The sequence below is a fragment of the Typopeltis vanoorti genome, chromosome 20 (genome assembly GCF_054136105.1).
Source record: "Typopeltis vanoorti isolate ZY-2024b chromosome 20, IOZ_Tvanoo_1.0, whole genome shotgun sequence".
In the NCBI taxonomy this organism is placed as follows: domain Eukaryota; kingdom Metazoa; phylum Arthropoda; class Arachnida; order Uropygi; family Thelyphonidae; genus Typopeltis; species Typopeltis vanoorti.
Window position 1 is genome coordinate 41,370,012 of NC_143568.1, and position 24,054 is coordinate 41,394,065.

Here is a 24,054-nt window from a genome sequence, read left to right on the forward strand (position 1 = left end):
AGTTATTCCATAACTTACTGAGCTTGATTTTGCAAGGGTCTCAAATCAGAATATTACAGAAATTATAATTTTAAGTGCTGTAAGATATAAATGAAAAAATCAGTTGTATTGTATAATACATATGATTTCATGTTATCTATAAAAGTAATATTTTCGAAACAAAGGAGAAGGATTATTCTTTGAAATAAGTCAACAGACAAGTGGCCCAGACTAGTAGAGAACAAAAGAATCGCCCTGAGGGAAAAAGTTGCAAAGACTTGGGAAAGTTGAAAAAACATTGAGAACAAAGACCCCGAAAAAAGGGTGCGAAAGTGACGTCAGCACGCCTGAGTATAGGCGCGAAATTTGTAGTGGAATAGAAAAAAAATGGAGAGGATATTTAAGAGACTGGGTGAGCAGGAAAGGGTGTTCACTCATTCACAAGGATTCACCGAGGTTCACTGTAGCCCCCCCCCGGTAATTTCCTTGGTTCCCGAGTGTTTCGAGCATTTCTGAAATTGCCATGGTTCTCCACGACCTTCAGCTCCTGTGGCTGGAAATTGATGGAAAGGTTTCGAAAGTGAGGTCCTAGTCTCTCCAGGAATTCATTCGAAAGAAAATCATCTAGTCGTTGAATGCAGAGGAAAGGAAAGATATCACCCATTATTCTAATCAAGCTGCCAATAAAGATGAAAGGATTTGCCGCAATGTTAAAGTGAGAACAAGAAGCATCCTAATCAAGGCAATGGTATGAGATGTCCTAACCTTCCTTAATACAATGGACTGTTTGTAAAGGAAGATCTGTGAGTAGCAGTAACATATTGATATTCTTGTGCTACAGATATGTACAACTGTGTGATGGTATGAGATAAGTGTTTGTCTTAATTATGTATAATGCTGTGATGTATAATAGAATAGTCTATACTACTGTAATGTGTACTAGTGTGTGATAATCAGAATTTAGGTAAGCTAGGAAGGATAGCCATAACTAATTACTTGTCTAACATGTACCTACATTATTTTTGTTAAAATAAATGACTTGTTAAACAACACACTGATCTGATTCTTGCCAGTGTACTATCTTGAAAAAAATTACAAACCTGTGTACTGATGAGAAATTGCCATGACTAGATTAGGTGTTGAAGTCGATAATTAGAAATAGTTACGAGCCTTTGCATTGCCATTTCAATCCCTCACTCTTGGAAAATTGGTTTGGCTGGCACAATCGAAAAACAAGTAAATTTGCCAAACTGAAGAGCATAAAAGTTGCACATGTATGCCTGGCGGCAGTTAAAATTAAAGCTGGTCATATTCACGATAAGGATAAAGGCAAGGAAGAAAGGGTGGAACATAAATTCGGCTTAGGCGAAGTAAAAAAAAAATGGAGAAAGTATTAACTCAATGTAGCATATATATATATATATATATATATATATATACAATAATTAAGGTAAAAATAAAGTAAAGACAAAATTTTACAAATGCAGCCGACGACGTGGATATGAATATAACTTTGAATGTTACAACATCGCATCAATAGCTTTTTCAGCATCCAAAAAACTAGGCATTTTTGTAAAGAGTTTTTTCACATGGTTTTAAATTAAAATGCCAAGAAATTATATTCTTGTTAAAGATGCCAAGTAATTTTATAACCTTGGTTTTAATCCTTTTTCCCAAGTAAGCAAACAGACAAGTAAGTCAAGTTTGCACCAAACTGAACAGACCTTACTGAAACCAGACTGAACCAGACCTTACTTGTCTGTTTGCAAACAGACAAGTAAGTCCGTGAAAACTTGACTTACTTGTCTGTTTGCTTGCTTGGGAAAAAGGATTAAAACCAAGGTTATAAAATTACTTGGTATCTTTAACATATATTATACCCAAGGTAAAAAACTTTTCAAATTATATTCTTGTTTAATTCTTTATCCAAGCATAAGCAGACAACATTTGAGCATGAAATTTTTTTGTAATTAAGCAACTTTTATATAGAGGCGAATGACTTCACATTAATTGGCTTAGTATTTCATAATGCAAAGCCCATATCTATATGCGAAGGACCACTACCCAGACCAGTTTCGGCCTTCATTGAGATCTCATCAGTAGAAGCCAGACTGAGAAGAGATACTAAGGTTTAGAGCTAGATGCTAGAGCTAAAATTCCAAGAAATTAATTCTTGTTTAATCCTTTATCCAAACAAGTTTGCAGAAGTTTTTTTGTGACTAGGTGACTTGTATATCAATAAAGGTCAAAACCAGTCTTGGTAGTGGCCTTTCCATAATGCATAGAATTATTCAGACCCAAGGGTGTGTGCTTTGCATTAGGGGAAACTACAGCAGTTAATGTTAAGTCATTAGCCTCTACATGAAAGTTGGCTAGTCATGAAGAAACTTCACATGCAGACTTTGTTTGCTACATTTGAATAAAGGATTAAACAAGAATTTCTTGGCATTATTTGCAAACTTACACTTGGATGAAGGTTGAAACCACCTTGGGCAGTGGTCCTTTCCATAATGCATAGCATTATACACACCCAAAAGGACATGCTAAGTATTCCATTGCATTATGGGATACTAAGGCAGTTAATGTGAAGTCCTTAGCTCACCTAGTTGTGAAGAAATTTCACATGCAAACTTTGTTTGCTTATTGTTGGATAAAGGATTAAAGAAGGATATAATTTCTTGGCATTTTTAATTTAGGCATTCACTTTCCTTTCGTTCAAGATGCTGTTTTACCTCCAATCAACTCTTTAACTATATGCAAATCCCAAATCCGGCTGTGCTTATAATAGTTCACTTTTGGGGTTCACTACCTAAAGCTTCTCTAAAAATTCTTGACACTGTCTAGAAGAGAGCAATTTAACTCATAGACGATCCCTCTCTTACAGATTCACTTCAACCTCTATCTCACAGGTGCAGTGTTTTGGTTCTTTGTTTATTTTACAGCTACCTCAATGGTCATTGCTCTTTCCTGAACTGGCAACCATCATTCCTGTGCTTTCTATTGAACCATATTTATAGCACATATCCTTGTGGACATGTATAATGCTGTGCATTAAGGGAAAGGTTACTACCCAGACCGGTTTCGACCTTTATTGAGAGCTCATCAGTAGAAGCCAGACCCAGTGGTGGTGATACTAAGGTGGAAGTAATGGAGAAGTCATATTTCCATATACCAATTGCCAAAAGGTGTCACACTTTATTATTAAAATTCTCTGGATTAGAGATGAGTTGATGGAAGTTTTTTCACTTGGCTATGCTACCAATTATATATTTGGTTTAATCCTTTATCCAAGTGTAAGCAAACACAGTTTGCGCCTGAAGTATTATCAGGACAGGGGCAACTCGTGGTAAAGGTGGTATAAGTTCTCATCACTTGCCTTAGTATCCCATAATGCAAAGCTACCAATTATATATTTGGATAAAGGATTAAACCAAATATATAATTGGTAACATAGCCAAGTTAAAAAAATTTCCATCAACTCATCTCTAATCTAGAGGATTTTAATAATAAGGTGTGACACCTTTTGGCAACTGGCATATGGAAATATGTCTTCTTCATTACTTCCACCTTAGTGTCACCACCTCTGGAACTGGCTCCCACTGATGAGATTTTTTTTCTCAATTTTTTTTTTTTTTTCGACCTTAATAAAGGTCGAAACTGGTCTGGGTAGTGACCTTTACCATAATGCATAGCATTATACATGTCCACAAGGATATGTGCTTTGCATTATGGGATACTAAGGCAAGTGATGATAACTTATACCACCTTTGCCATGAGTTACTCCTGTCCTGAAAATACTTCAGGCTCAAACTGTTTTCTTACACTTAGATAAAGGATTAAACCAAATATATAATTGGTAGCATAGTCAAGCGAAAAAAACTTCCAGTTCCTTCATTGTCTTTTCTCCATTTCTTTGTTGTGGTGCATATACATGGATGAGTGAGATTCATTTTTCTCATTTACTTCTTTACTCATGATAAACCAACACCGTTTTTTGGTTGGTCACTTGCTCCTTTCCAATGTAAAATACAGTCTTCTCTTAAATTCTTCTTAAATTCTATCCGTTAACCTAATATTGCATATTTTATTCCCAACTAACTTCTCTAATACCTTAATTTGAACTGCTGATAGACAGATGGCCAACATCTATCGTACAACCATACTTGTGTGGTTACAGTCTGCACAAATGTGGAGGAAACGTTATTTTCTCCATTTCTTTCCACTCCTAGGAACTCTTCCCACTGCAGTTCATTTAAACAGCTAGATCAGGGACATAACTCTTTTGTATATGCCTGAAAATATTCTATGGAGAAAATACAAGACAGTCATTAGTAATTGAGTATAAAATGCAGGCTAGAAAAGTGACAATCATAGTAAAAAAAATACAAAGTGCGGTATGAGAAGAGATTAATCAATCAGGAAAAGGAAAAATTCAAGGGGATTCTTCCATATGTGGCAGGCAAGAGGAAAAATAATTACAGAAAGGTGACAATGGTAGATGGTTCTAGTTATTAGGATGATGGCAAAGAATTTAATGGAATTATTTAATGATCTCTGTCATTGTATATCATACTGGTGTAAATGATGTTGTGCAACACCCAGAAGGGAGGCAAATGAAAGAGAGATTAGAGTTGAAAGATTCAAATGTATCAAATGGTGATTTGTTATTACACATTAATTTTCTCTTTCATTTGAATTTCCTTTTTCCTGATTGATTAATCTCTTTCATATTGCACTTTCTGTTTTTTTACTATTCTTGTCACTTTTCTCACCTGTATTTTATATTCTGTTTCTATCTAATTACTGACTATCTTGTATTTCCTCCATAACATATTTTCTCCCACTGCTTTCATAATTTCAGTTTTTATCCGTTACACTCCTAGTTGTTTTCGTATATCTTTCTATATAGTTGTCTTTTGTTTGTGTCTGATGTATCCTAATCAATTTCCACACTTTGTCCTTTTTTTCCACAGTTTGTCAACTCATGTTATTGGTATTAATGTAACTTGCCTGTTGAGCTTTCCATAATCATCCATCTCATTATTCTTCATATATTCAAGCATCCTTTCATATTCCCTCCATGCAGTCACATACTGCGTTCTTCACTTTCTGTAACAACTTCCTCAAATCCCTTTCTGCATTGTTATTATTTTCACCTTTGAAGGCATTTGTACCTCCACCTACCATTAACTCTAATTCCCGTTAATTCTTTCCAAGTAGGAAAGAATGAAAAAATGAACGAATCTTTTGACTTTCTTCCTCCCAGCCATTCACACTAATCAACTGTTACTTCTGACATTAATTTTTATCTCATACATGCATTGGTCTCCGTTTTTATAACTCTTAACTACGTTGAACCACTCTGTTTTCATTACTATAATTATTAACATGTTCATCTGTTTTTTTTTTTTTTTTTGTGTGTGTTACTGCATTATGTAATAGTAACTATTTTTTATTATGCTTTCAAACTTGCATTTCAGCAAACAGTTATATGCAAAGGATTTGAAAAGCTGAAAAGATGGCACACTTAGGAATGCCAATGTGACATAGCTAAGTGTACAGTTTTGAACTTGGAATCCACAGAAGTTGGACGACTACATACTCTGTCAATGAACTAAACTGAAGGAATTGGGATGACAAGGGATCTTAAATGAATGTATTCAGGGGACATATATAACAATGGTGGTGAAGATAACCCAAAGATTACTCTTAAGAGTGAGAAGAATGTTGATCTATAGAGGGGGGGGGGTGTAATAGGTCCATTGTATATAGCCATGATGAGACCACATCTGGACTACTTTATTCAGATCTGTTCACCAGGATTTGAATGTGACGAAAAGAGGGTACAAAGGTAAGAAAAGAATCAGGACTGCTGAAAACCAAACTGGTGTTCTGCAGTCCTGCAGCAGCTTTTCTGAATTGATTATTCCAGGAATAGTCAAGCCTTTCTTCACTGTTCATATCACTAGTGTTTATCCCTCATTGCTTGTAGTTTGCTGAAAAATAGATGATTGTAAATGAAGATGGTGGAGAACTTGTTTCATCTGCATTGAAAATATTTTTTGGATAGTAACTTCTGCATTTATTGTTAGTTTTTGATTTAAAATATTAGAGCTTCAATACTTTACATGCATCTAATGGATTTGAGTGTTTTTTTTTTTTGTTTGAACCTAAGTATATTATTATTATTATTATCTGAGACCTCCAGGGAGTCAAGGATGCATCGGGGGAGGCTATAAATCACCCAAACCAGCTATCATACCTTCCCTTAAATTCATTCACACTAGATACACTCACATCCCCTAAGGGCAAGTTATTCCACTCACTCACTGTTCTCTGGGAGTAAAACTTAGCTCTTACCTCTGTCTTGACTGCAAATAAATTTAACTTCCATGGATGCCCCCCGTGTTCTTTCCCCACCGTTCATATAACGAAAAATTTCATCAGTTGGAATCCTATAACACCCATTCAAAAGTTTATAGACCTCTATCATATCACCTCTCTTTCTCCTGTTAACCAGAGTCTGCAATCCACATACTCGTAATCTATAACTCTTCTTTTCTTCTTTTCACCCTTTCCACAGCTTCTTTGTTCCCTTGGAACCAGGGAGACCAAATCTGCGCACAGTAATCCACATTAATCACAGTAATTCAGTCAAATTTAAATTGATTTATGTCTGGATAATGAAATACCAAATTTTTTGGCTCTTTCTGCAGCCTCCTTTCCATGTATGTAAAATCCTAAGATTTTTAGTTATGAAACTGAAAAAAGTTACAAAGATATTATTCTGTAAACCATTTTATAAGCCAGAATTTTGCTTCATTGAGTGTTAGTCATACTTCTTTCTTGGTAATGAAGTAGGTAAAGTTACTTTGACATGAAATACAATTGCCAGCCTGGTTGGCTGAGAGGCCAATATACCTGATCTTCATCCAGCAGGCTGTGAGTTTGAGTCCCATGGATGATTGTGATTGTCTTCAGGTGGGAGATTTTTTTTATCTGTTGTGAGACCACCTCCTATTATTGGAGGTCTGGAGCAGGTTGGAAAAAAGTTCTCTGTTTGGTCTCTAAATCCACAATTTCTGGGCTACTTAAAAATAAATAAGAATACAAAAAAAAAAAAAAATCTTTAGCTCATCAATGCTACTCGTGTATTATAGGACTATGGCCTGTTTTGTGGGTAGAAGACAAATAAAATTAGAGGGGAAAATAATACATTATTTTTCTTTGTTTTAACAAAGAACTAATTCAGATAACTCATTCATCCTCATAGTCAACATAGTCACAGTTTAGATGAAAGGTTTAGGCAATATGGATTTTTTGATGAAGTTATCAAGTGATGACTGGGTACTTTCTTTTTCTTCTCTTTATAAATCTCTCTGCAGGCTACCATATTATTCATTCCTGTTTGGATGTTCATGATCTTCATAACATTGGGATCTATCTTCTGAAATTGTGCCATTTCTCATGCACAACCATGGAATCAAAAGTCATCTCCTTTGTGATAAAACTTTGGGGCTCTTCTAGTCAGAGTTCTCAGCCTAAGTCAATTCTACAAACTTTTCTAATTCAAAGTCTTAATGCCATAATTTATAAGATCAGGTTATAGCCTCCTTGCTGCAAGTTGGTTAAACATTAGTTTGCACAGATGGTAATAGGTTGCAGAACAAATTTCATAGCTTAGCATGAAATAATTTTTTTACAAAAAATAGGAATATGGCCTGTTCTCTGAAACATTGTTCAGTATTTCACAAGTCTGTAAATAGCCAATTTATTAGATTGCTACCATAACCACAGTATGGTAACAAAATGGTCAGCACATTATTAATTATAACAGGGAATTCCTGACTTATGTAAGAGTTGCATTCTGCAAACCTTACGTAAATTATATTTAACTCTCGCACGTTAATCATAACCTACTGCTTATGTGTTTGCGGTACATGTATGCAGTAGTGTACTTACTTGTTTTAAATGTTATTTTTGTTTGTTTCATTCAGAGGATGTACATACAAATTAGATTTTGGTATCTAACTATTAATACAAAGTAATATAATAAAGTATGAATTGTACAAGAAAATAGGGGGAAAAATTTTCTCCCCTCAGCCTTGTGTATGAAATTATCAAGAGTTGACCGAACAGTGTTGCTTCTTTATTTCTTCTCTTCATAAAGCTCTTGATAACAGGTTGCATCTATTTGGACTTTTAAGATCATGAGGTAAGGAGAACCCATTGTAAAGAGGTTTTCATTGTTTGCTGATGCAACACAAAAATTAACTTCAAAATTTTCTAAATATGTGGCAGGAACATTATGTACTTATTGTAGACTGTTTTAAAGATAATTATCATATTTTGATGTATTTACACATGGATTCCCTTTTCCACTTGTGTTACGTTTTCCAGTCATGAATTGTATTCTACCTCAGCACACAAACACAAAATTATGAAAGTGTATGAATATAAGTACACAACATATTCCTGTTCAATAATAAGAAAGGTAATGTACATGCAGTAAGTAAAATTTTTAAAACTTGAATTTTTTCATGGATCTTTCAGGATAGTTTGTGTAAGTCTGAATTTGCATAAATTAGGGACTGTGTGTTTGTGTACGTGTGAAGGGGGGGGGTCTGGAAAGTTCTGATAAACACTTAGAACCAAAATGATATTAAAGTAACTGATATAATCACAAGAAAGAACATATCTTAACACCCTTTAACCTCCATGTTTCATAAAATTGTAATAATTGTATGTTTTCGTTTAGAATATATAAGAAGACAAAAAAAAATGTACTTCTCACACCCCTGCTAACTACAACTTTATTCAACTTCAAGAGATGACCTCTTGTTCTGGCCCCTCTAGTCCATGCTTCCCAAACTGTGGGCCGTGGTCCCCTTGGGGCCGTTACTTTTGTTGAGGGGCTGTGAAATAATGAAAACAAATTTAAAATGTTTTACGACTAAGTGTGCCATGTCAAATGTGTATGTAAGATGCTAAAATGCAATATTTGCATTTGATTTTTGCAATATTCACTGTGTATGTTTTGTATTGAATATAAATACCATAAATATTATAATAATGTATGCCTGTATTAAGATTTTTTTTTTGATGCGGGCCGTGAAATATTTTAATTTTTCCAAGGGAGGGCCTTTACATCCATAATTTTGGGAAGCACTGCTTTAGTCAAGTGATGAAATATTTATCCTGTATCAGTCCTATTAAACACTATCAGGAACAAGAGGGAAGAGTTTTTAGTATCGGCTAGTGCAACCTTGCCAAAAGTTATAGGCATTAGTGAGACTTGGCTAACAGCAGAGTTACAGGGATAGAATGTGAAGGGTTTAGTATTTTTAGGGAAGATAGGATGGGTGAAGGCAAAATCAGTTGTAGCCAAAAAGAATAGGAGACCGACAGGAGGGTGGCTGTTTATTTGAAGAAATCTGGTGGGGTCAATGCCAATAAAACAAAATATACAGCTTGATGCTGCTATAGGCCAGGGGGTTCCACGGATGATCTAGAAGACATGCATCACCAAATTAGTGCAATGAGTACAGGTTGAGTGATTATTCTCGGGGACTTCAACTATGGAGATGTAGACTGGAAGGAAGACAGATCAAATGGCAGAAAGGAAAATGGAATTTATACACCTACTGAGAGATAATTACTTGAGGCAGCATGTGATGGAGAGGGACACTAGGGGGTGTGAAAGTATTCAACCGGGTCATAGTGTTGGATTCTGAATGAAGAGAAATTTAAATTATTAATACTCTCTTCAGAATCCAACATAATCCACCATGGCAAAGGCTACATTTGTAAATATTATTTAATGTATATCACTTATTTATAAATTAATATTCATATAACTACCTATAAGTTGATTTAATATTTAATTATTTAATCAAGTATGTATACTAATAAAGAAAAAACTGTGTATTAAAATATTATTAAGTTATTTTATTTATTGCTATGTTAATATTATAGGAGTTTGTATTTAACATTTAACTGTGCATTAATTGAGATGTAAATATTCTTTATTTGTTCCAGTTTGTAGAGGTATAACGTTATGCAGTGCCTCAATTTTATTATATTTTGTTTTATTGTCATGGAAACGTATGTTAGATAGCTTGCACGAGTTTGGAACAGAGCGTGAGAGAGAATGTTGAAAGTTTACTGGAAAGGATTTTAGTTAAAGAGAGCTCGAGAACAGTTTAGACGGGAAGAAGGGATATATAAGCTAGGAACGCTGAAAAAAGAGAGAATATTCTAATTTGGCATTCGGAGGAAGGAAAGAAAAAAGGAGATTGATTCAGGGAATCAGAGTGCGATATTAGCGAGTTGGCGAGTCACTCAAGTAGCTAATTAAAGTCTGCTAGTCGTGGAGCGGGTTAGCTAGTAAGTTGCAGAATAACAAATAAAGCAACGGAAGATAGCTAAGTGACTACTGAATGACTAGCTGTACTTTAGTTGAGATTTAATTTCAGGGCCAACTTTTCAAGGACACACGGAAATTTGAATCATAGCACGGAGTAACTAGAGAATAATTAGAGGCAACAAGGTTGAGTTTAACGATAGCTGTGTTAAGAATTATAGTGCCTAAAAGATTAATTGAATGCCGGAGGAATAGGCAACTGTGCATGAAAATTTCAAGTTAAGGAATTATTGTGTGTCACCTTAGTTCATGAGTGATTAGTAGAATACTGAATTGGTCAAATAATGTCTAAGATAGTACAAGCGTTTTACTTCATGCAAGAACATTTAACCATGTGAATTGTGACTGTTAATTAATTCAGTTATTACTAGGAAGATTTGTTTTAATGAGTGCCGTTAATTCTTTAAAGTGTATAAAGTTATAAAAAGTGTTCGTATATAAGTAGATGAAGAAGGAAGATTACTGGTAAGAATAAATATTCCAAATATTGATATTCCTATGCAGAGATATGTGTGTGTTTCTTCCTAAAATATCCCTATATTAACAGTAACATTTTTGCGGAGATTAGCTGAAGTGCGGATTTAAAAGTGTATACTTGTGAAAAGTGTTGCCACCATTATATTGTATTTGAAACTTAAGTAACTGTGAGATATTTGTGTAAGTGGTTACCAAGGAACTTTATGACTTTGAGCTTTACCAAGTGTTTAATTGAATTTTGTGAAGGCTGTGTTTCGGACAACAGATTTACCATTTCTTAAAATTATATGACTGTATTATCAGAAGAGCTAAAATGTTTATAATATCTCATTTAGTGATTTGAACTTAAGTGTATATTTTGTGATCCTAAATTAAATGTTAATCTAAAATTGTATTTTGCCTGAAACTTTTACTGCACCATCCATAAAAATATTCGAACTAAAGCGGAAGAGATAAGTAAGTTAAATAAACTCGGCCTGTAAACATAATACCAACATATAAAGGAGAAATAGTTGAGAGTTGGTTTTTCTTCAATTCTTGAACTAATTCAGATATAGAGTGGCGCAGTCTATAAATATAAATTTTCTCTATATTTGGATTAGAAATCAACTAGCAACCTATCAATTGTTTAAGAACATCGTAATAACTAAATATCAGATCCAAAGTATAGGTTAAGACGAAGTAGGATCCAACAATAGTATCAGAAGAGCTATCCATAACTAATGTGACCACATTGTCTCCGATTGGTGAAAGTGACTTGGGAGATTGTACAACATGAGGAATAGTCTGTCATGAGGGGTATATGTGGAACTACAAGGCAGATGATTATGACAAGCTTAGGAGGAAGCTTGAATCTGTGCCATGGCATAAAAACACTGCAAGGGAAGGATGCCAGTAGTGCATGGGAGATTATTAAGGGGCTCTAGAGGAAGCTGTATTAAATTGTATAGCTAAGGTAAGGAGGGTTAATCAGGTAGAAGTTAGACAGATGAATAATATCATTAAACATGAGCTGCAGAAGAAAAAAATGCTGTGGAGGGTATAAGGAGAAAGGTGACCAGAAAACTCATGAATAGTACAAGGCTCAGGCACGAAACATGACCAGCATGGCAAGAAAAGCAAAATCACATTATGAGAAGAATCTAGCTGAGAAGTCTAAAGGGAATCTTTGTGGGATTTCTTTTTTTTTTTCCTGTTGCAAGTATGAGGAAAAATGACTATGGAGGATTAACTTCAATGAGTGCAGATGGTGATTAGGTGAGAAAAGCAGATAAAATAGTTATTGAATTAGACACTTTGCTAGGGTATATCATCCAAATGAAGTTACTGCTGTAACACTTGTGACAGAGACTGATGTGGAAACAGAAATAGAGTTTCTAAGTGTATTGCAAAATCTCCATGTAAACACATCTATGGGATATCAGCTAGGGTTTTGTGAGAATGAGTTTGGAGAACTCATTGGCAAGGGAACTGCCAATACCTCTGACTAGGCTCTTCAATTTAAGTGTGTCTGGTAGAGTCTCAAGAAAGTGAAAAGAAGGCAAAATAATTCCTTTGCATAAGGGAGGTTCTAAGACTGCAGTAGCAAATTATAGACCAATCAAAATCTCAGGAGTAGTAGTAAAGGTACTAGAAAAATTGGTCAAAAAGAGAATTCAAGAATGGATAATAAGAATATGATACTGTATCAGGGGCAACATAGCTTTATGAAGGGACATTCATACCTTAGTAATTTACTAATTTTTTTATAATAGAGTAACAGCTGAGTTGGATAAAGGAAATGGCTACACTGTGATTCTGCTGGATTTTGCAAAGGCATTTGACAGAATACCACATGGAACTATTATGCAGATTAGAACAAATGGAGATGGATATGACACTGGTTATGTGGATAAGAGGGTGGTTGCTGGACAGATATCAAAAAGTGGTATATGATTGTGAGGAGTACATTTTTTGCTTGGAGAATTGTGAATGAGTGGAATGGGTTGCCAGAGTCATTTGTGAGTACTTTGTCTGTTAATGGATTCAAGGAGGCTTATGACGTTTGGTCTCCCATGATGTGTATGTCTTTGGACTTGCTCTCTCTCTCTTTGTGTTTCAGGCATAAAAAATGGAATAAAGCTATCTTTGCCAAATACTGTGTATATCTTGCTAGTTGCTTGGGTATTATTTGTACCCAACTTAAAAAGTAAACAATCATATAATTTGGAGTAACCATTTTTTTTTTCCCATCACTTTTCACTGTTCTGCTGAACCTCAGTTGATGCTTACTAGATATCAATTGACTCATCTTCACTTGCATCAGCAAATAATTTTTATCGAAATACAGTCATCCCTCGACTTACATCGGGGTCCTGTTCCATTCCATCTGGCAGGACGTAAGTTGACATTAAATCAACAGAGTTATAGGAGTTATGGACTTAAAAAAAAATTAAAGTGACATCATACTTATTACGGTTAAAGCCTTATAAAATTGCATTACTGCTCTAAAACAGGAGAATAACTACGGAAATCTTCATTACCTTCCCTATGTGAAGTACCAGGCTGCAACTCTTCTGGTGTAATCTTTGTTTTTTTTTGATGAAAATGTCCAATGTGTTTTGCTTATTCCTCTTCTTCTTTTCATCATAAATTTGTTTATAGCAAGCAAACTCATCATGTACTTTCCTTTCTACTAATAAGTAGCTTTCAACATTGAAGTCCATGTCCTTCAGCCATTTTGAGAACATCGCTAATTGCAGAGAACATTTCTGCAAGACCCTTCACCGTTAAATTATATCTATCTCTTCTTGTATCCTTTTTTTTTCATTCTTCTTCTTTTTCTGCAACACCTTGTTCCTCCAGGTCTTCATTTTTTTCAAAACTTCTAAAATCGTGCACAAACCTTTTCAATGTCTTTTTCCATGTGCCACTCATACATTAAGAGGTCAATTTGTCCATTATACATTATGAGGTCACACAGCAATACCTCGCATAGTCCGGCTTCGATTAGTCCGATTTTAAATCCTAAAAAATTAGTACATAATTATTTTTTTTTTATACATAAATGTTCAGTTTTTCCCCTTTATACAGTCAAGTCTTTTTGTGCTGTTTTAAAGTTATGCAATATGATATTTCAATTTTTTTGGGGGGTTCCCCATTGTATATGTATGTACCTAGACTCGGCGAGAATGTAAACGCGGCATTATGTTCAACGTCTTAATGTGTAAGCTATGTATAGTACGAGTAAGCAGGACATTTGTGAACTTTAATGTTGAATTAACTTCTATGTCTATCAGCTTTCGATGCGCAAAACTACAGTAAAGTTGATTTGTGATAATTAAATTTTGATCCCATTTAAAAAAACTACATAATGAGTGCAAAAAGAAAACTTGAAAGTGATTCTGTCACCAATAAACATAAATGGCTCACTTTAGAACAAAAGCTCGATATAATCAAGCTTCATGAAGAAGGTGCATCTTTTGCTAAAATAGGCCATGAAAAAGAACTGGATGAGTCATCCGTTCGAAAACTTATATAAAAAAAAAAAAGATCAATAATCGCAAGGTTATGGCTACACTTCTTATTTATCAAAAATAGTGACTAAAACCAGAAGTACTCGAATGTTAAATATGGAGCAGCTATTATCCATATTGATCGAAGACTTAACTCAAAAGTGAGTTCCATTTAGTCAAATGGAAATTCAAGCCAAAGCATTAAGTCTTTACAATGACTTGAAGACTATTGATGATATAGTCTTCAAGTCATTGTAAAAAACTAGTGAAAATTTTATGGCAAGTCGTGGGTGGTTTTTTCATTTTAAGCAACGAACTGGTATTCACAATGTTCGTATTGTTGGTGAATCTGCCAGTGCAGATAAAGAGGCTGCTTTAAGATACCTGAAGGAATTGAGTGAAATCATACAAAAAGGTGGCTACAAAGATGAACAAATATTTAATGTTGAAGTCATGCCCTGGATATAGTCTCACACTGGGTAGTCTCACACTGTTATTAGGTGAAAATGCAGCAGGGGATTTCAAATTAAAACCGATACTTGCATACCGTGCAGAAAATCCTAGAGCTCTTAAAAATGTATCAAAAAATAATCTCCCAGTGTTGTGGCGTTCATATAAGAAAACATGGGGCACAAGAGTTTTATTTGAAGATTGGTTCACCAACTATTTTTGCCCTACAGCAGAACGTTATTGCAGAGAAAAAGGATTAGATTTTTAAGATTTTATTGATCTTAGATAATGGTCTACAACAGGAGAAAATGCGCCTACTTAACGGAATTTTGGAAGAGCTACAACATCAGAAACGTTATCGAAAATATAGGCGAAGCATGGCATGAATTAACGGCAAGCAATATGAGAGCAGTATGGAAACGTATCATACCACATTGCGCAAATAATTTCATTGGTTTTGAAACTCATTTTGCTGAAGTCACTAATAACATAGTGGAAATTGGACAGCAACTTGGTTTCAAAGAGTTAGATTCCGTCAACGTAATTGAGTGCATTGAATCGAACACTAATGAACTGGATAATGAAACACTTATTAACATGGATGAACAACGAGCTTATGAAGAGTGGGAGGACATCTTAGACAATGACGCTGTGTTGAAGTGCCTGCACGAGAATTAACAGCTGAACAGCTATCAAAAATTATTGGAATGGTTGAAACCTTGTCAGAGCATATTATGGAAGTTGATCCCAATGTTGAACGTAGCCTTACAATTCGCCGAACGATAAACAATGCAATTCGTTGCTACAAAGAAATGTATGAAGAGAAAAAAACCAAAGAAGTAAAATGTGCAGACATCGATATTGCAATTTTTAGAGAATAAAAAATGAATTAAGAAAAACATGTATTTTTCGTTTAATTATTTTTGATAAAGACATTGACATTTGAATTTATTAATCTCATTTTATTTATTGAAAAACAAGGAGAATATTTTTTTTTTGGAACCAGTTATCATTTTTTGTATGTATTTAGTTCCTCGATTAGTCCAGTTTCAAACAGTTCGGGATATCGGTGGTACCGATTACCTGGACTATGCGAGGTATTGCTAAACATGATAAATATTGAATGATTTCCAGAATTGCACGAGAGTCTGGTCATTTCCTTTAGTGGCAGAAATGGCTTGTGAAAAAGTTCTCCGTGGATCAGGGGGTTCTTTCAGTGTTTAAAGCTTATTGATTGGTTGGATCAATGAAATAATGTTTGGAGGGAGAAACATAACCTTGATCTTGGGGTGAAGAACACCGATGTAAGGTGGATGACCTGGAGCATTATCTAGAATTAATAAAATTATAAATTCTACATTTTCTTTCACACAATAGCTTTCCATTTCACTCACATAACAGTTGATTGAGTAATCCACGACTTCTTATTGCTCTGATAAGGAACTGGAAGAGTATGCTTACTAATGTTTTTGAAGTATCTTGGATTCTCGCTGTGCTATATCACAAATTTTCAGTTTATATTCAGCCACATTACCCCCTGACAGAATTGCAATACGGTCTTTAAGAGCTTTGAAACCAAGCATAGATTTTAGATTTTTGTGGATGAATGTCTGCTCTGGCATTTTTTTCCAAAATAAGGAGTCTCATCCATATTAAATATTTGCTGTGACAAATAATTTTCCTCCGTAATAATGTTATCCAATTTTGCTACAAACTCCTTGGCAGCCTCCTCATCGTCACTTGCAGATTCACCATACATTTTCACATTATGCAGCACAAAACACTGCTTGGATCTCATGAACCAACTGGAAGAAGTGTTGAATTTGTAGTTGAAATGGGACCCAGCTTTCTCCTTTAACATGTTGAAGAGACTTAGTGCATTAGCGGTTATGATCATAGTGCTAAGGGGTATGCACTTTTGATTCAGGTCCTCTATCCATGATGCAAGTAGCTTTTCCATATCACCAATAGGACCTTGTGATTGCTTTGTCACTATCACTGATTTAATGGAAGCAGATCCTTTTACAGCCTCTACGATTTTATCATTTTCAAAATGGTTGTCACTGCAGAATGAGACCATCCGAAATCATGTGCGATCACATTGACAGGCTTACCAGCTTCATGTTGCTTTATAACTTGCAACTTTGAAAAAAAGGCGATCAATTGCTCGCCTTTTTTTCTGTGATTCTTCACTAGGTTTTTTCATTGGGCATGTAGGGCCATGTTGCACAAAATATTGTGAATAATTAATAATAAATACACAAATAAGCTATTTCTCAAACACAAAATCAACAGAGGAACTGTTGAAGACACATGCCATAATAAAATTAGTTTAATCCTTTATCCAAGTGTGAGCAAACAAAGTTTGTGCCTGAAAGTATCTTCAGGACTGGGGTAAGGTGGTACAACACAAGGCAATTCGTTGCAAAGGTGGAGCAAGCTACCAACACTCCTATCTCAGTATCTCATATAATGCAAAACACATCTCCTTGCGGATATGTCTAATGTTATGCATTAAGGGAAGGGCCACTACCCAGACTAGTTTCGACCTTTATTGAGGTCTCTTCAGTGGGAGCATTAGACATATCTGCAAGGAGATGTGTTTTGCATTATAGGAGATACTGAGATAGGAGTGTTGGTAGCTTGCTCCACCTTTGCAACGAATTGCCTTGTGTTGTACCACCTTACCCCAGTCCTGAAGATACTTTCAGGCGTAAACTTTTTTGCTCACACTTGGATAAAGGATAGTTTTTATTATCCTTTTATTATCCAAGTGAAAAATAAACTTTCAAGACACATGCCAATTGCTGAGGGAGGTTGCTGCTGAATGTGCTTTTGCTGCTGTGCATGGTGCATTGGTCCTAAAAAGATACCTCTTTACTTTATACTCCCTTGCATCTTGTTCGAAGAATTTTTGAAGTATAGTGGAAAATGTTATTCCCTTATGCGATCGTGGACGTATCTTCGAACAGATGTAAGTCAAGGAATGGCTGTATCAACTTTGCAAAAACTGCATCAACTTTTTATGCCATATGATGGATATCAACGGTTCACTTTGAATTGTATTTCAAAATCACAGCCTTTCATGGTTCATTATCATATTCAGTTTTACTTCTGTAGTTTATTGCGTTATATATTATTATTTTTGAATAATTTTTTGTATATTGATTTGAAAGTATATCATTATTATATTTTTTGTTGTTGTATTAAAAAAAAAATAATCTGTTGCAGCTTCAATGTTTTTGAACACATTAACACCAAAATTCTATGTTGCCTTGACTGGCACCTCTTCTCTGATATCTGGTCTCATTTTGGTAAGTAATATAATTGTATAAATCAGTTTTTATTAAGTCTTAAACAGTTAAATTAAAAGATTAAATCATTAACTGTGAAAAATAATGCAAACATGCTGTCTTTGATTGTTTTGCTTTCAGTCGTGTGTTGCATTACAAACAGAGTATTTCAAAATAGTTAAGATTTGCCTTTCATCGATTTTATTTTATTTTATTTTTCTTCACAATCCAAATGGTTCTAATCTATAGTACTATAGGTTAGAATGGAAAAACGCCAAAAATTAGCTTTTGGCATTCCAATGATTTGGCGTGAACCGAAAAATCACGTAGATGATTGCTATTTTTGTTTAGTTCAGACTTCTGGTTATAATAAGAAGAATAAGAAAAAAATTATGTATCCAAATCTCGACTCAGTAATTCGGCCAGTTGCTTATTCCATGAAATAGCCGTGCCAATTTATAAAGGACTTCCTTTACTTGAGAACGAGCATGATCGGGATATGCCAGATGTTCTTGAGGAGCAAGACCCGGATGTTGATTTAGACAATGAAAATTTAGTTTCTAGTTTTATGGACCGCATCGTTTTATTCAAGCAGAATTGAATGACTTAGTAAGAGATTTGGGCCTATCAAAGGAATCATCGGAATTGTTAGCTTCAAGATTAAATGAAAAAAACTTACTGGAGCAAGATACGAAGATAACTTTTTATCATAGCAGGGAAAGTAATCTTGTACAATATTTTAAACACAAGTGTGGATTTGTTTACTGTAACAATGTGTCAGGTTTACTAACTGAAATGAGTTAGTAAACCTTACAATATCATCCAAATGAGTGGCGTTTATTTATCGACAGTTCAACAGAAGTCTCAAATGTGTCTTACTACACAATGGAATGTATATGGCTCAATTCCTATTGGCTATTCAGTCCACTTAAAGGAAACATATGACGACATTAAAAAGGTTCTGAAGTTATTAAAATATACAGACCATAACTGGATCATCTGTGTGGATCTTAAAATGGTGAACTTTTTACTTGGCTTTCAAAGAGGATATACAAAGTTTCCGTGTTTTCTATGCTTCTGGGATAGTCGAAACCAACACTGGAGTCAGAAACCTTGGCCTATTAGAATATCCTTAAATGTTGGAGAACAGAATGTTATAAATCAACCTTTAATCGACAGAGAAAAAAATCATTTTTCCACCTCTACACATCAAAGTATGTCTTATGAAGCAGTATGTTAAAGCTTTAGATTTACGAGGTGACTGTTTCCAATACATATGCGAAAAATTTCCACGACTTAATTATGAAAAAATTAAAGCCGGTGTATTTGATGGACTGCAAATTAGAACTTTAATGAGAGACCCAGGTTCAAAGCTGTATAACTGAGAGGAGACCTCCACATAGCCTTTAAAGGAATGCGGAGAACCGACCAGGGCTTCTGACCTAATGTCCAATCCTCACCTTCTCGTGGTGCACCCTGTTGGGTATCTACTTTGATACTGAACGAACGAGGATGGGCTGGCAATTTGGGATTTAGCCGACCAAATTGTATTCTTATTGGTTAAACCAAAATAAAAAATGATGGTACAACACGACAAAATTTCATGCCGGCTGGGGCGTCGCCCGGTTAAACAAGGCCCCCGTTGTTTTCGCCAGGGAACCAGGGCGAACAGCGAAAAGTCAGCTACTGGAACAAATCTGAAAACAAACCCTAACTCAACATCACCAGAGTTAAAGATTGGTACTATCAACGTAAGAAGCCTGAATGGCAAAGAAATGGAGCTAGCTGAGGAATTAGATAAGTACCAGATCGACATAATAGGGGTGACTGAAACAAAAAAGACCAAAACTGGTGAGATCTTTCTGAGCAATAAATACAAAATGTTATATTCAGGCAATAACAATCAAGGAAAAGAAGGAGTAGCCATAGTATTCAACACAAAATACGAGGCTAATCTTCTTGAATGGCAGTCAGTCTCAAGTAGAGTAATGTGGACAAATATGAGAATGGGGAACTGGACAATGAGACTTATTTGTGCCTATGGTCCCACAGAAGGTTCTACTAAGGTAGAAGTGGAGGAATTTTTTGAGGCTTTAGAAAAAGCAACTGACACAATGAAAAAGGAAAAGTTGGTTCTTGTTGGGGATCTAAATAGTAGAGTAGGAAATGATTGTGAGACATACAAAAATATTTTGGGAAAATTTGGAGAAAAGAGCAAAGCTAATAATAATGGCAAATATCTGTTGGATTTCTGCTCAGGACATGGACTGGTTATTACTAACACCATGTTCGAACATAAAAATGTGCACAAATTCACATGGAGAGAAGAGGCTAGGAATAAGAAAAGTCTCATTGACTATGTTATTGTTGATAGTGATGTTTTCTCCCTGGTGCAGGACACCAGAGTGTACAGAGGATTTGAAATTGGAAATGATCACTATTTAGTCTTGAGCAGGATAAAATTGAATTTCATATTGAAAAGAATAACATGTAAGAAAGTTTTAAAGCGAATAAAAGTTGAGCAGCTCTCAGATGTAAACTGTAGACTAAAATACAGAAATATTATTGAAAAGAAAATGAAAGAGTTTGAGAACAGGAAGCAAACCTTGGAGATTCAGTGGCAAACTCTGAAGGAAACATTGATTGATTCTGCCAGAGAGGCATGTGGTGAGGTTGTGTGCAAAGATAAAAAAATCAGAACTCCCTGGTGGACACAGGAAGTTAAAGAGGCAGTGAAGGAAAAGAAGAAAGCATATCAAAAGTTCCTGGCAAATAAGTCAGCTTTTACTCTTACAGAATACAGAGACAAATGTAAGAAAGCTAAACAGTGTGTAAAACTAGCTAAACAAAAGTCATGGGAGGACTTTGGCAAAAATATAGAAAATAAATATCAAGAAGGTGGCAAAATATTCTGGAGGTTGTTGAAGAAGCTTAGGAATGGAGGAAAGAGTGTTGTAAAAGGAATTAGAGATGATAAAGGTGAAATGAAAACAGGAGAAAAAGATATCCTTGAAGTATGGAGTAATTACTTTGAAAAACTGCTAAATGAAACAAGCAGTGATGACAGCACAGTGATAAAAAACACTGACCAGGCATGCAGTCAGGAATACATATCCATACTTGAAGTAGAAAAAGCCATCAAAGGCTTGAAATGTGGAAAGGCAGCAGGAGTAGATGATATTCGACCAGAAATGCTGAAGTATGGTGGTATAAGAGTCTTACAGTGGCTGCACTGCATAGTTCAGAAAGCCTGGACAGAGGGACGAATTCCCGATGATTGGAGTAGAGCTCTCATAGTACCCATATATAAAAAGGGAAATAAAACTGAATGTGAGAATTACAGAGGTATTTCCCTACTGAGTGTTCCAGCTAAGATATATGCAAGTATACTTGAGAAACGGTTGAGAAGAATTGTGGAAGAAAAGCTTGGTGAAGAACAAGCTGGATTCAGGCCAAATAGAGGCTGTCAGGATCAGATCTTCACTTTACGACAAATAGTCGAGAAAGCATGGGAATATAACAAAGATCTGTATTTAAGTTTTGTCGATTTGGAAAAGGCATATGACAAGGTGCCAAGAGAGAAGCTATTCAATACGCTGCAGTTATATGGTGTCAATGGTGCATTATATCAAGCAATACTTAGTCTTTATTTGAGTTGTGAGTCAGCAGTTCGAATTGAAGGAAGTACAGGAAGATGGTTTAATGTTAAATCTGGTGTGAGACAAGGATGTACATTATCCCCTCTGTTATTCATTATCTATATGGATCACATTATGAAGGAATGTGGTATTAAACCTGATATCAAAATTGGAGATGTTAATGTCAGCTCTTTGCTTTATGCGGATGATGTTATACTTCTAAATAAATCTGCTACAAGTCTGCAAGATTCTCTGACTAAATTGAATAGCTGTTGTAATAGATATGGTATGAAGGTCAGCAATAAAAAGACAAAGACAATGAAAATAGGCAGAATCATTGAAAATGTCAACTGTGTTGTGAATGGAGAACCTGTGGAACAAGTAAAACATTTCAGCTACTTAGGCACAATTTTTACTGAAGATGGTAAACTAAATATAGAAATAGACAACAGAATCAGCAAAGCTGGTATCGTGGGAAGTCAATTGAATAAATTCATATGGAATAAGAAAGAAATTAGTCGGAACACTAAATTAGCTGTATACAAGACTGTGTTCAAACCAATTTTAACTTATGGATCTGAGAGCTGGGTCAGAAGTAAAACACTTGACCAAAGACTAGAGACTGCAGATATGAGAGTCCTGAGAAAGATTAGAGGCGTGAACAGATGGCATCAATGGCAATATCATATTAAAAATGAGGATATTAGGAAAGAACTTGACATTGTCAGCATCCAGGAATGCGTTAGCAGAGCTAATCTCAGATGGTATGGTCACTTAAATAGAATGGGAGAGGAAAGATTAGCAAAACAAGTGTTCTCTGCCAGGTTGGCAGAAAACGACCCAGAGGAAGACCAAGATATAGGTGGATTGATACGGTATAAAGTGCCTTAGACGATAGAAATATAAGATCTGATAATGTTGGAGTCTTGACAAGTAACAGACTGATTTGGAGGAAAATTGTAGATAGGAAGTTAGTAATGATGTAATTTTTTCATGTAGTACTGTCATATCCTGTACACCCCTTGAGGGTACATGGCAGGAATTTGATGATGATGATGATGATGAGAGACCCAAATTTCATCAACTTTATAAACGAAATTGAGAAAGAGGCCTGGACTTCGTTTACGATGGTTGCGAATAATTTTCTTGGACACAAAAAAGCGTGCAATTACAAAGATCTAGTGGAAACAATGCTTGAAAATTTCCAGCGCCTAAGTTGCAACATGAGCATAAAGCTTCATTTCCTATACAGTCATCTTGATAGATTTCCCAAGAATTTAGGTGCTGTAAGCGATGAACAAGGCGAAAGGTTTCATCAAGACTTAAAAACTATGGAAGATCGGTACCAAGGAAGATGGGATTCTCACATGATGGTCGACTACTGTTGGAGTATTCAAAAGGATTGCCAAAACAGAACACACAGCAGAAATTGCTACAAACAAAAATTTATTCCCTGAAACTCCTGTGTAAGTAAAATTGTTATTTTTTTATAAATATTCTTGTAATTTTTAATGAATATTGTTAAGTAGTTATGTATCTAATTATCGGCCTCTCTCGCATTCAAAGTGCCAGTACGTGTTGTTGAAGGTTCTTACGCATTTATTCGTTTACTAACAAGCGAGAGCGGTGAGCGCTCTGATTCTGATCTGCGCACCGCTTTGAATAATAGGCTATATTATCTTCGGGAATTTTTCGAATTTCTTGATAAAAAGTTAGGAACAGATTTTTAAAAGTACATACTTTCAGAAAATAATATTAAAAAATCGATTTTTTTGAACCTCTAAATAGTACTGCCTCCTTAAAACTATCAAAAACTTACAAATTAGCAGAAAGAAAATGCGATAGAGGAAAAACCTGACGTGATAGAGAAAAATGGGTTTGATATTTGAAATCAGCACACCAAATTAGTAAAAAACAAGTGTCAGATCATAATCAGCAGAAAAAAATTTTTATTTTGTTGGCCAGTGTAATAATTGTGCAGTTTAATGATTCCAGTATGTCATGGCATTTGCTGAAAAACTGTGAGGTGTAGATTAACCAATACAAAGGAATTATAAACATTCCATGAAACTAAAGTTCTAAGATGTGTCCCTTCTTTGGGCGTTGTTTGCTTGCCTTACTTATGTGGAAGATTGTGATATTATTGTTTCCTATAAGTTGAGAAGCTTTAGACAGTCATATTTGTTTCCTCTCTAATGTGGTTTGTTATGAGATTTGTTTTAGTATAACTGCAAGTTCTTAGAAAAATGTGGTTTCTACTTGCTGCAGTGTAGTTGTACTCTTTTTTTATATATATATTT

The 24,054-nt window shown here is 35.1% G+C and overlaps 1 protein-coding gene across 2 annotated transcripts in view; it reads left to right on the top strand.

Annotated features, from left to right (window-relative positions):
- LOC150095393 (suppressor of tumorigenicity 7 protein homolog) overlaps nucleotides 1-24,054 on the top strand; it is a 458,155-nt gene that overhangs the window by 15,508 nt on the left and 418,593 nt on the right. For both annotated transcript variants that reach the window (XM_090410726.1, XM_090410727.1), the window contains exon 2: nucleotides 18,055-18,137. In XM_090410726.1, coding sequence (XP_090266852.1) covers nucleotides 18,055-18,137 — 83 coding nt within the window. The remainder of the gene's footprint in view (nucleotides 1-18,054; nucleotides 18,138-24,054) is intronic.